This window comes from Phacochoerus africanus, chromosome 5, assembly GCF_016906955.1.
Source record: "Phacochoerus africanus isolate WHEZ1 chromosome 5, ROS_Pafr_v1, whole genome shotgun sequence".
NCBI classification, from domain to species: Eukaryota; Metazoa; Chordata; class Mammalia; order Artiodactyla; family Suidae; genus Phacochoerus; species Phacochoerus africanus.
In genome coordinates, this window is record NC_062548.1 from 113,093,112 (window position 1) to 113,105,941 (window position 12,830).

General features: G+C 50.9%; 1 protein-coding gene across 2 annotated transcripts in view; it reads left to right on the forward strand.

Moving 5' to 3' along the window:
• CAPN13 (calpain 13) overlaps nucleotides 1–12,830 on the forward strand; it is an 88,835-nt gene that overhangs the window by 67,703 nt on the left and 8,302 nt on the right. For both annotated transcript variants that reach the window (XM_047779230.1, XM_047779231.1), the window contains 7 exons: nucleotides 529–586; nucleotides 682–740; nucleotides 2,312–2,380; nucleotides 4,455–4,530; nucleotides 6,435–6,563; nucleotides 7,803–7,858; nucleotides 8,406–8,463. In XM_047779230.1, the coding sequence (XP_047635186.1) occupies nucleotides 529–586; nucleotides 682–740; nucleotides 2,312–2,380; nucleotides 4,455–4,530; nucleotides 6,435–6,563; nucleotides 7,803–7,858; nucleotides 8,406–8,432 (474 nt within the window). In that variant the 3' untranslated portion in view covers nucleotides 8,433–8,463. The remainder of the gene's footprint in view (nucleotides 1–528; nucleotides 587–681; nucleotides 741–2,311; nucleotides 2,381–4,454; nucleotides 4,531–6,434; nucleotides 6,564–7,802; nucleotides 7,859–8,405; nucleotides 8,464–12,830) is intronic.

Genomic DNA, 12,830 nt, shown 5'->3' on the forward strand with positions numbered 1-12,830 from the left:
GCTTCTGTGGCGAGGAAGACTGATGCTATGTTATATGCTCAGAGCAGCTTCTCTTAGCTTGGATTCCTGGTGTTTTTAATCTCCCCCGTGCGTGCGCATGTACACACACGCGCGCACACACACACACACACACACACACTGCAGTCATGTTTTCTGGAAGCAGATGGAAAACACACCTGCAGGGCTGAATTGACCCTTCAACAATACTTCTCCTGAGGGGCTCCCAAGTGCCAGGTTCGGTGGGGAGGAAGCAAACACTGCTTTCAGCCCAGTCATGAATGAAGAGAGAAATGCAAGGGGACCAGCACCAGGTATCGAATGGCAGGAGTAATCAGCACTGCAGATGTTCAGGGAGGGAGTTACTGGCCTGGAGCAATCGGGAAAGGCAATTCCGGACAAGGGTTCGATGGGCACGTGGTGGGTGGGAACTAAGGGCTCAGAAATCCCAGGGCTTTTATTGTCAGGCAGGTGTCCCCTCAGCTCCTGCGCACCCACATGACTCCTGCATCCCTTCCTCGTTTGAATCAGGGACCGTTCTTGGACGCTACCCAGCTTCAGAGTCTCCTCAACCAGGAATTCCTGAAAGGTAAGGACCTCTCGCCCCAACCCCCTCCCCATAGCTACGCTGGCCCAGTGTCACCCTCCCTGACTTTTTGATCCTTCCTGTCCCCCCCCCCCCAGGATCTCCAGGGGACACATTCTCTTTGGATGAGTGCCGGAGCATCGTGGCTCTGATGGATGTATCCTTTGGAGTTATTCCCTTCCCCTCCCCCAACTCTAAGAGCATCTGCTCTGTGGGCTTCCCTAGGCGTCTAAGGGCTCACCAAAGAGCCCAGGCTTCTGGGATTCTGTATCAACTCTCGAACTCTCCAGAGCAATCACAGCAGTAATAGCCATTCTTACCCTCTATCAGGCATCAAACATTATAGTGGTGTGTGTATATATATATATATATATATATTTTTTCCCCTTGTAATTCTTATACTAGCCCCTATGATAGAAGAAGTCTTAGTCCATGATACAGTGGGGAAAAAACAGGTGTTCAGAGAGGTTTAGTCATTCACCCAGGTCACACAGCTAGTCGGAACTTGTGCCTGGATGTGAAATTGGAGTTTTCAGCCTCCGAGGTCTATGTTCTAACGTTGTCTTTTACTGCCTCCTCGTAGCACCAATGGGAGCTGTTTTCCTTCCACCCCTCTCCTCACCACTGGAGGAGTTCTTGCTATTTAAATTGCTTGCTCAACAAGCTTCTAGTTCAATAAAGATAACAGGCACCAACTCTTGTAGAAAACTCCTCCGTCTGCTAGGCAGTTACACCCCATTATTACTACTCTGCTGCATTTGCAGATACAACTAGGCTGGGGCAGTGCAGTGACTTGGCCACGTTCTGTGCCACAAGTGGCAGAGCTGGGACACAAGCTTGGGCCTCCTGACTCCCATCCTGACTTCCACTCTCTGATGGGCCATTTCTCCCCTGCCGCTCCATCTCCACGTGGGCGTGACCCCCAGCTGCTGCCTTGCAGCTCTCCCCTTGGGGGTGTGTGCTGTCTCCCTGGAGTGACCCAGATCCCCCAGCTCTTTCACTCTTAACAAGGCTTGAGTGGGGATGTGAAGCCAGCCACTGTCGAACAAGAGGCCTTCTCGATGAAATCATCAATCAGGCCCTGTCTCTGCTGGCTATGCTGCAGAATCACTCAGAGACACGGCTCATCCCTGCAGGTGAATCAGAATGGCCCTCGGCACCCCCACAGGCTGGGGCAGGTTACCCTGGGGAGGGGCATGTCTGCCAGACCCCCGCACAGCAGACAGGGCTTTTCTCCCCTTCCTCCTGCTCACCTGCTAGCTCCCCTCCAGTACTTCAGAGATCAGAAGTTTTTCATTGGTTCTCAGTTAAGCCCATCGTATGGAGTGACCAGGGCTGGCTTCAACGCACAGAATGCAGCCCGGTGAACACCAGCGATGCATGCACTCACCTCTGTGGCCTCAGGAGTTACAGTGACCTCCACCCCTGCTCCCCCTGCCAGGGGCCCCACTGCCACTGGGGAAGCTATGTTTGAGGCGCTCTCTCCACCCCTGGGTGCAAGTGATGCTGACTCTCTTTCTCAGGGCTTCCTTTTGCCAATGCCCATTTTCCCCTGTAAAATAAATCTAAGCCAGGTCCCTTTCAGAAGCTCAGGGAGCCACCTGGCACGGGGCCAAATCCAGATGATGCTGGACTGACCACGTTGCTGGTTGATGGATGGAGCTGCTCCTTCCTGCAGCCCCTCTGCTCACTCCACGCAGGACTCCTTGACTCTTAGCTCCCCACCAGCTGGAGGTGAACGGGCGGCTTAACGAACAGGAGTTTTCGAGGCTGTGGCGCCGTCTTGTCCACTGCCAGGTACCAGGATGTTCTTTTGACTAGCACGCTCATTCCGTCGGGCTCAGCACATCTTTTACTGGGTGCCTGATCCTGCACCAGGGCTGAGGGCTGTAAAAGAGGAAGCTCACCCCCACCCTCGAGGAGCAGAGGGTTTTGCACAGGGAGACAGGCCTGGACCACTAGAAGGCACAAGGCAATGCCCAGCCCAGGGGTAGGCTGAGGCCCTCTTTAGGAAGCTGGAGGAGAAGCGGGTCCCGGGGGGCCTGGAACTAAAACTGCCAGCTAGCCCTGCCCTCTTCCTTTCTCCCCCAGGGCCCTTCATTCTCCCCATTCCCTTCTCTGCAGTCTGCCAAGAGAGGCGCCAGCATCACTGATGTGGGCTTCAGCCTCAGTGTAACCTCACCATTGTTCTCAGGACAAAGTCAAAACTCATCAGATCTTATACAAGAACCTCTGAGTTGGGACCCTGCTTCGGGGGCCAGAGAAGCCCTGTCACCCATCCCACTACTCATTCAGACCCCAGTGATGGGACTCCGAGCCTGGCCCCCAAATCTCCTTCCCTGCGAGGCCTCCCCTGGGCGCCTTGCCCCCTCCCCAGACCCAGTTAGTCCCCCCATCTCCTCGTAACACTTGAACCCCCCCACAATAAAATAAAAACACTCAATGTATGTTTACATGTGAGGTATATCCCCTAATCCCTGATCGGGTCATTGGGTTTCTCGATGGCCCCTGCAATGGCTGACCGTCCTCCCATTAGGTTGCAGGGTCCTCCAGGGCAGGGATCCCTCACATTCACCCTTTTCCCCAGTGCCTTCCATAGGGTCCAGCACACAGCAGGTGTGCAGAAATGCGGAACAAGTGACCCAACGAATGGGTGACTGAATGAGTGAGTCCATACGAATGGAGAGCTCACCAGGTCTCTGTACTCATCGAAAGCCACACGAGGCCAGAAAAAGATCTCAGGCTCCTCCTTCACCATCATTGTCTCCCATGATCGCCCCACCTACATTGGGGTATTTTTCTTTGCAGCCGCTCCTGTGCGGCAGCTGAGCGGCAGCCAAAATTAGGAGCCCTGAGTTCAGTCCTGTGGGGCTTGCCCGCTTAATCCAAGGCAGATCACTTGCCTGCCTGAGCTTGCGTGTCCTCACCTGGAAAATAGGAGGGGTGTTCCCACGGTGGCACAGCGGAAACAAATCTGACGAGTATATAAGGATGCGGTTTGATCCCTGGCCTGGCTCAGTGGGTTAAGGATCCGGTGTTGCCGTGAGCTGTGGTGTAGATCGCAGATATGGCTCAGATCCTGTGTTGCTGTGGCCAGCAGCTGTTGCTCCAATATGACCTCTCGCCTAGGAACCCGCATATGCCATGGGCGCGACCCTAAACAGCCAAAAAAGAAAAAGAAAATAGGGAGATGCTGAGAGTGGGTGAGAATTAGGGAGCATTCTGGGCAAATGGAGAGCCACCCTGGACAGAATGGAGGTGTTAGGGTGACTCCACTGCGGCCACGCCTGGTGCCAGATGCCGTCCTCACCCACCTTCGAGTTGCCCACAGAGCACCCACTGCCCCCAGAACTTTACAGAGATGTGCTCCTGCACTCCTTGCAGCAGTGGGTCCTGCAGTTGGCCCTGTGCCAGAGGGGGAGACTGAGGCCTAGAAAGATTAGCTCTGGAGGTCAAGCCAGGATTTACACTCAGCAATTTGGCTGTGAAGCCTGAGCTGTTAACTCTGGTTCTGGGCAAACCTTAGGGAGCTCACCAGCTCCCTGGGAAGCAAGCAGCAAGCTGCCCTGGGCAGCAGGAGCCCAGTCTGGGGCATGAGGAAGAGGAAGGAGGGCAGGTTAGGAGGAGGAAGATGTGGGTCTGGGAGAGGGGCCCCAGCCCCAAAGCTGGCGGCCAGGCGGGGGCTTCATCAAGCGGAGCCCACCCCGCCTTCCCCACCCTCAGCTGTGCGCCTGGGGCCCACTTGTGCTTTAGTCAAGCAGCCCTCTGGGGACGAGAATGAGATTTTTCCAGGACTTCCCTCTACCTGGGACCTCCTCCTCCAGGTGGGCACTGGGACTCACACAGACTTTTGCTTCCTCTCCCACATCAGAGTGTTTTCTGGAACGCCCAGAAGAACTCCGGAGTTTTCCTGAGCTCAGATTTGCAGAAGGCCATACAGGACACAGGTAAATCAGGGGCCCCTCTGAGCCGTGATGACTGGGGGTGGCGATGTAGGGGGGTGTCTTCATCCCTCACATGGTATCGGCAAGGCTGGCAGAGGTACCGGGCAGGGGGGAGGGAGCAGAGCGCAGGTGCCACGCCCTCCCTGGTTTCCACCTGCCTCTGGGGGCCTCCCAGGCCCAGCCTCAGACACCCTCCTCCCCTGCCTCACTTCCCGCCTGCCCGTCAATTCTCCCGATTGCCTTTTCTCCCCAGCATAGCTCTACGTGTGCAGAAATAACCCCACGTAGCTGATACCCTGCCAGAAATGGAGCTTGCCTTGAAGAGGCTTCCCTCACTGCATCTGGGCCGTCAGGGTTAAATACCTTCACAGAGGGTCTGGGGCTAAGTGAAGTCCGATGGTGTCTACCTGCTTCAAGGAGGCCGGAGCTTTCAGTCCTGGGATAAGGCCAGTGACAGCAGAGGGCAGTTGCAGAAATGCTCTGTACCTAGTTGAGCAAAACCTTCCACTCACGTCATCTCATTTGATTGTCTCAACAGCTCTCAAGCTGGGAAGGGCAGAAATCCGTGGGGACGCTGTAGCCGTGGGGTTCATGGTTAAGTGAGGACATGATTAATTTGGGAAGTTGCTCCCTTCCTTAGTGAAAGGTGAAATAGGCTTCCTGCAGGTTCCCGCTGGAAGAGCAGCCTCTGTAGGTCTCCCTCCTGGGCTCTGGGCCTGGAAAGCGGGTAGAAACATGAGCTGCTTGCCCCCACCCCGCCCCCACCCCCACTTCGGCCTCTATATCCTCCCCTTAATTCTGCACAGCAGAGGGCTATGGTTCTCAAACTTGAGCTCCTCACATCAGACCCCCTGAGGGCTTGTTAAAGCTCAGACAGGTGAGCCTCACCCCCCACCCCCGGCCTGCCCGGGCAAAGTTTGTGATTCAGGACTTGGCTTGGGTGGGGCTCAAGAATTTGTATTTCTGACAGGTTCCCCAGGAGGCCAAAGCTCCTGATCTGGGGGTCACACTTGGAGAGCCGCTGAATAGCTAGTCAAAGATGAAATCTTGAAAGGTGGCCTCACTAATGACTCCAGAATAGTAAAAGGGAGAAAGAGAATAGTTACAATTCTGCTGAAAAACATGCAGGGGTCAGGCCGGTAACTGAAAGGGACAATGGAGCTTGTGTAAAAAATTTAAAAAAAAGGAGGTGATTTGAGAATGTGCAGGCTGGAGAGGCATGCCCTATCTAAAGGCATTCAAATTCACATTTGATTAACCCTGCAGGAGAAACCAAACATCTCTCTGGCTGTATGGGGCCTGCAGGCCACCAGACTTGTCCCCTTGATGGATGGTTTGGTTTGCAGGGTTGTGCTGGCTCCCCAGGGTGCCCAGGCCCCAATAATTTTCAGTCTGCCTTGTTAACTCAGCAGTCACAGCCTCCCCGGAGCTCCTAACGACAGATCAGGGCACCTCTGCCCTTTCCATCTGTGGTCTGTGCTCTGAGGACCAGCCTCGTCCCTGGATGACCAAGCCAGGGCTGAATCCCTCCTCCAGCATCCACACCTAAGACCCGCATGCAGTCCTGGGCCAGGGGAGGAAGGCTGCCGGCCAAGGTCACTGGCAGAGAGAGGCCCCACAGAGGCAGAGCTGGGAGCCAACTTTTCAGGTGTCCTGGCAGCTCCCATCCCCCGTAGGAATTATCAGAGGACTATGAAGAGTCTGGAATGTCTTGAGTAGGGGGCCCAGCAGTCAACAAGCAAGAGGCAATGAGAGAATTATAAATACCTGGAGAAGGAGAGGACTGGCCACCGAGCTTGGCTGAGGGGGGGACATGATAGAAAGTCACGAGGCCCCAGCACAGGTTTCTCAGACCTGGCCTGGCAGTCCCGGCCTCCTCCCTGCTCACCGGCTCACCCTGTGCCCAGACTTCCTTGCAGGGGTCTCTGTCACCAGCGAGCTTCTGGACCTCATGAGCCTCCGTTACAGCGACAGCACCGGCAGGGTCAGCTTCCCCAGCCTGGTCTGCTTCCTGATACGGCTCGAAGCCATGGCCAGTAAGTGTCACCTGGGAGCCACCCTGGAGGCCTTCACAGTGACCAGAGAACACAGGAGAGGACCAGGAGTGGGCTCAGGCCCCAGGCCTGGGCAAGGCCTCTGTAACGGGTGGGCTGGAGTCCTGCCTAGGAGCCCTTGCCCCAAGGGACAGAGCCATTGTGATGGTGTAGATGGCGGGTGTCCCCACCCTCCCCCGCTGCAGCCTTCTCTCCCCAGGACATCCCCCCAACGCCAGTCCCAGATCACTCACCACCCTACTCGGCATCTTTTTCTGGTTAAATCACTGTGGCCCCTCTCCAAACTCTGTTTACGGTTTAAACCTGCTCCTTAGTCATGCAGTAGATAATTTGGCCTCTGCTAGAAGGACTGCAAGGAGGTGGGGGGCAGGTCTCCCCTAAGGCCTCAGAAATCCAACCATGTAGGCCAGAGGTTTTGACACGTTTAGCAGCATGCCCCTTTGTTCTAAATGACATCTCACGTGAAACCCCGAGCCATAATATCCCTCCAAATGGAGCTGCTGTGGTTGAGGCAGGAGCAGGATCTGGCCTCCACTCTCATCCTGGCACCACCCTTGCAACGTGGCACCAACCCCCACAGCTCTGGACCCCACAGCTCTGTGCTACGCAGTTAGTAAGGTGGAGAGAACAGAGCCCTGGGAGGATAAAAGAGAAGCCAGGGGCATAACCCTTGCTCCAGAGAATTTGCAGGTTGACAAGGAAGGTGCCCCTGAAATACGCTCTTTTTTTTTTTAGTATATGGAGCTTCCCAGGCTAGGGGTTGAATTGGAGGTGCAGCTGGTGGCCTATGTCACAGCCACACAGGATCTGAGCCTCATCTACAACCTACACCATAGCTCACAGCAACGCTGGACCCCTGACTCACTGAGCAAGGCCAGGGATCAAACCTGCATCCTCATGGATACTAGTCAGATGTGTTTCTGCTGAGCCACGATGGGAACTCCCTGAAATACTTCCTATGACAAGACCACACCTCCCCATGGCCAAGTGTGGAGGGTACAAAGTGCAAGGAAGCTGGAAGGGGTGGGAGATGGGAGGCAGAGCAGCCAGAGGGCTGTTTCAAGAGATGAGCCCTGAGCTGACCCTTGGGGGTGAGTTGGGCTGGAAGGAGAAGACGGGAGGTTGAGCGCCCTCAGGGGCTTCCTCAGAGAATCCCCACACTGGTTTTACTCTCACGTGGGCCCAGGCCTGTCCTGATTCCTCTCCTCCTCTTTACCCTAGAAGCTTTCCAGAATCTCTCCCAGGATGGAAAAGGACTCTACCTGACAAAAATGGAGGTGAGCTTACCTTCCCCTCCCAGAGACAGGGCCCAGCCCCAGGCCAGCTCTCCTCTTCTGATTCCAGGGGGCCTTTCTCTCCCTGAGCCTATTGATCAGTCTGTGAAAGGCCAGCCAAGCTGCTGGCCCCCTGCCTCCAATTACTGCCTTTATATATTGCTGACTGCCAAGGCTGCTTTAGGATCTTGGCAGACAGATTTTATTTTTTTCCAATAGCTTAATAAAGCAGAGGATTAGGTGGGAGTCATAAATCCAAGAGAGAACTAAGGAACACCTGCGGAGCTCCCTGTGCATTAAACTTACTTCCAGTGAGTTTCAGAAAGAGCCTCCTGGCCCAGCCAAGTGGTCAACCCCAGCTGCCCCTCAGGGAATAGTAGAAGAAATGCTATAACAGGGAGACGAGACCTCCTGCTTCAGCTGGAATTAGCTGGAAAACGTTCATGAGACTAGTCAGAGATCTTTCAAGGGAAGAGGTGACCATTTGCCCTTCCATGTATTAAGCTAATAAGTTTAAAGACTGATTCTAATGACGATGCTTATTTCTCAGTGGATGAACCTGGTGATGTACAACTGAAGCAAGCAGTAGAACAGACCCCAGAGCCCAGGTAAGGCATGGCAACTTTAGAATCATTTCATCCCAGCGACACAATGCGTCTTCCCCTGCACTGCACACATGACTCTCTCCCTGGGGGCAACCCCTCACCCCCCGCAGAGATTACAGAGCCCTTAAACCTGTACGAACCAAGGTTTAGCTGCTTGGCCCATGAGTTTCAAGGCCAATGCTGCAGATTTCATCCAAGCATGTAGACCAGTGGGCATTCATGAAAGAGCGTCTGGAAGTTATAAGTGAGAGATTTAGAATTCTTATTTCAAATTTGTTTTTACTGAGATACAATCGACATTTAATATTGTATCCATTGTGGGCCTACAAGATAATGATTTGATATGTGTCTATATTGTGAAATGATTACCCGATAAGTTTGGTTAAATCTATCATCTCACATAGTTATAAGTTATTTTCTTTGTGATAAGAACTTTTATAATTTACTCTTTTAGCAACTTTCAAATATACAACAGTATTGCTAACTATAGGCACCCTGCTGTATGTTATAGCCCCAAAACTTATGTATCTCATAACTGGAAGTTTGCACCTTTTGACCGCCTTCCACTCATTTTGACCAACCCCCTCACTCCCTACCAATGGCTACCCCAACTCTGTTCTCAGTAATTACGAGTGCACTTTTTTATTAGATTATTAGATTTTTTTTATTAGATTCTGCATGTAAGTGAAATCACGCAGTGTTTGTCTTTCTCTGACTTATTTCACTTAGGATAATGCCTTTGAGGTTCATCCACGTTGTCACAAATGGCAAGACTTCCTTCTTTTCTATGGCTGAATAATAATATTTGGTTATATATGTATACACACACACGCGCGTGCGCGCGCACACACACACACGTATACCACATTTTCTTTATCCATTCATCCATTGATGGAGACGTATGTTGTTTCCATGTCTTGGCTATTATAAATAATGCTGCAATGAACGTGAGGATGCCTATATCTTTTCAAGTTAGTGTTTTTGTTTTCTTTGGATAAATACCCAGAAGTAGAATTATCGAATCATACGGTAGTTCTATTATTAATGTTTTTCAGTTTAGTGACTGTTTATTAATTGTTCCTATATGGGAGGTACTGTGCTGGATTCCAGGGATACAAAGATAAATAAAATTCACATGGTTTCTGCTTACTACCTAGTGGGAGAGGCAGTCTCATAAATAGGAAACTACACTCTAATATACCGGGTGCAACAAAAGAGGCTTGGGAGCGATATGGACCCTAAGGGCGTGCTTCAGATTGAGTTCAGCTCTGGACCTGGTGATGAGCTTGTGGGACACCCCTGTGGACAGCTGGACATACAGGTCTTCAGGGAAATCAAACTTGGTCCTTGCCCTGGAGCGCCTTGCTGTGAAGTGAAAGAGACAGAGGTGTAAACAGTAGATCAGTCACAAAGCTGTGTAGCGAAGGCTAACACAGAGGTTCCCACAAAGATGATGCTATGACTCACTTGGCCTGGAAGTTGTGATGTGTCTCTAGGAGACAGCATAGGAGCTGAGCCTGGAGTGATTCTGAGAGGCCGTCATGTCTTGTGGGCTGTTGACGAGCCCGTCATTCACATGGATACATTAGATGGCCTGAGCGAGGCTTCAAGGCAGAAAGACATCACCAGCTAGGCAGTCAGTGGGCGATGTGCAGGCAGCTGGTCATGGGAGGCCCTCCTCTGAGGGCAAGATGCACAGCTCACAGTCTTTCTGGACACACGTGAAAGGTGGCGTGCTGTGCTCACTCCAGTGGGGTGTGTCCGATGCCCCTCGGGGTTGGTTCAGCTTCCTGTGGAGGGTGGCTGCTCAGAGCCTATTACTAACTTTTTAACCTCCATACAGTTCTCCACAGCGGCTGCACCAATTTACATTCCCACCAGCACTAGACAGTGTTGCCCTTTCTCCGTATCGTCCACATTTCTCCTTTTGATAATAGTGATTCTAACAGGTGTGAGGCAATACCTCATTGTGGTTTTGATTTGCATTTCTCTGATGATTAGTGATGCTCGAGCTGCACCCGAGGCATATGGAGATTCCCAGGCTAGGGGTCTAATCGGAGCTGTAGCTGCTGGCCTACGCCAGGGCCACAGCAATACCAAATCCAAGCCGCGTCTGCAACCTACATCATAGCTCACGGCAATGCAGGATCCTTAACCCACTGAGCAAAGTGAGGGATTGAACCCGCAACCTCATGGTTCCTAGTCAGATTCGTTTCCGCTGCACCACAACAGGAACTCCCGAGCATGTTTTCTTGTACCTGTTGGCTATTTGTATGTCTTCTCTGAAAAAGTGTCTATTCAGATCCTCTGCCCATTTTCAAATCAGATTGGGCTTTTTCTATTGAGTCATATGAGTTCTTTATCATCTTTATCAGATATTTGATTTTCGGATATTTTTCTCCCACTCAGTGGGTTGCCTTTTTACTTTGTTAATAATTTCCTTTACCTCTGCAGAAGCTTTTTAGTTTGATATAGTCTCCCTTGTTTATTTTTGCTTTTGTTGCTTTTGCTTTCGATGTAGAATACCCCCAAAAAAATCTTCGGCAAGACCAATGTCAAGGAGCTTATCCCCAATGTGTTCTTCTAAGAGTTTTATAATTTCAGGTCTTACGTTCAAGTCTTTCATCCATTTTGCATTTGTGTATGGTGTGGAATCGTGGTTCAGTTTAATTCTAAAATTTTTCATTGAAGTTCCAAAAGGGAAAGGCAAGCACTGCTTACAGGGGAGGCTAATATGCGGGGCAATAGAAACCGTCAGACCTCGGGGAGATAAGAGTTGGGCTGAGCTCAGATCCACCACCTCCGCTCACGCCTGGCTCATGCCTTGCTTAGAAGAATCCAAGTCAGGAGGATGAAGTTCTGCCTCTACCTGTGCAAACCCACTTTCATCTGTAACCATCTCGTGATGCTAAAGGGACTATTTCTCTGAGGATGTTCTAATCTCATTACCTCTCACCTTCACAGGGGCCTGATGGAATGAATTCTTTCCCCTCTCTTCTGGAGTCTTCCAATTCCCATTGACACACGTTTATCTTTTAAATTTCTGCCATCTCATAGTTCCTTCCAACTCCATCTCTCTCCTCCCTTTACAGCTAAACTTCATCTAAGACCTAACTGTCTGCATGTCCTCACCTCCTGCTTTCTCTTCAAACTCGGATTTCTCAGATGTCATCTTTCTCCCTTGTCTTTTGCATTGGCCCCCTATCTGATTTTCCCATATCCACCCATGTTCCTTAAATTGATTTCATACAAAGTGCACTTTAAAAATTTCAAATCCAGGAGTTTCTGTCACAGCGCAGTGGAAACGAATCCGACTAGGAACCATGAGGTTACGGGTTCGATCCCTGGCCTTGCTCAGTGGGTTAAGGATCCGGCATTGCCATGAGCTCTGTTGTGGGTCACAGACGTGGCTCAGATCTGGCATTGCTGTGACTGTGGTGTAGGCCAGCAGCTGTAGCTCTGATTAGACCCCCTAGCCTGGGATGCAGCCCTAAAAAGCAAAAAAAAAAAAAAAAAAAAAATTCAAATCCAACCATTGTACTCCCCAGGTTAAAACCCTTCAATGCCTTGCTGTTGATACCCAGGAAAAGTCTAAAGTCATGAACATGATCTGCATGATCGGCCCCTGTCCACCTGTCTTACGACACCTTGAGTCCCTCCCCCTTCCTGACCTCTACTCCCACCCCACCACCATTACCTTTATTTCCTTCCATGTTCTGTTCTTTTTCCAACCTCATCCTTCATCCTTATTGTCTGCACAGCTCTGGGTTAGTTACCTAATTCTTGATCCTTCAGGTCTTGGCCCTAGTTTCCCATATTACTTATCCATGTAAACCACTTCCCCAGTCAGGGCATTCAAAACACTTTTTTGTTGCTGTTGCCCACTCCTTCCTTTTTTTAAAGCCCTGTTGAGAAATAATTCACATAGCTTACCTTTTACCCATTTAAAATATACAGTTCAATGGTTTTCAGTATAGTCACAGAGCTTTGCAACTGTCACCCCAATATAATTTTAGAACATTTTTTATCATCACGAAAAGAAACCCCATGCCCATTAGCAGTCACTTCCTATTTTCGTCCATCCCTCTGGTCCTAGGCAACCACTAATCTACTTTCTGAATCTACCGATTTGCCAATTCTGGACATTTTATATCATTGGAATCATGTAACTACGTGGTCTTTTGTGGCTGACTTCTTACATGTAGCACAGTATTTTCAAGGTTCATCCAGTTGGTAGCATGTATCAGTACTTCATTCCTTTTTAGTGCCAAATAATATTCCATTTTATAGATATACCATCTTTTATTCACCCTTAGTTGATGGACATTTAAGCAGCTTCTACTTTTTGACTATTGTGGATAATCCTGCTG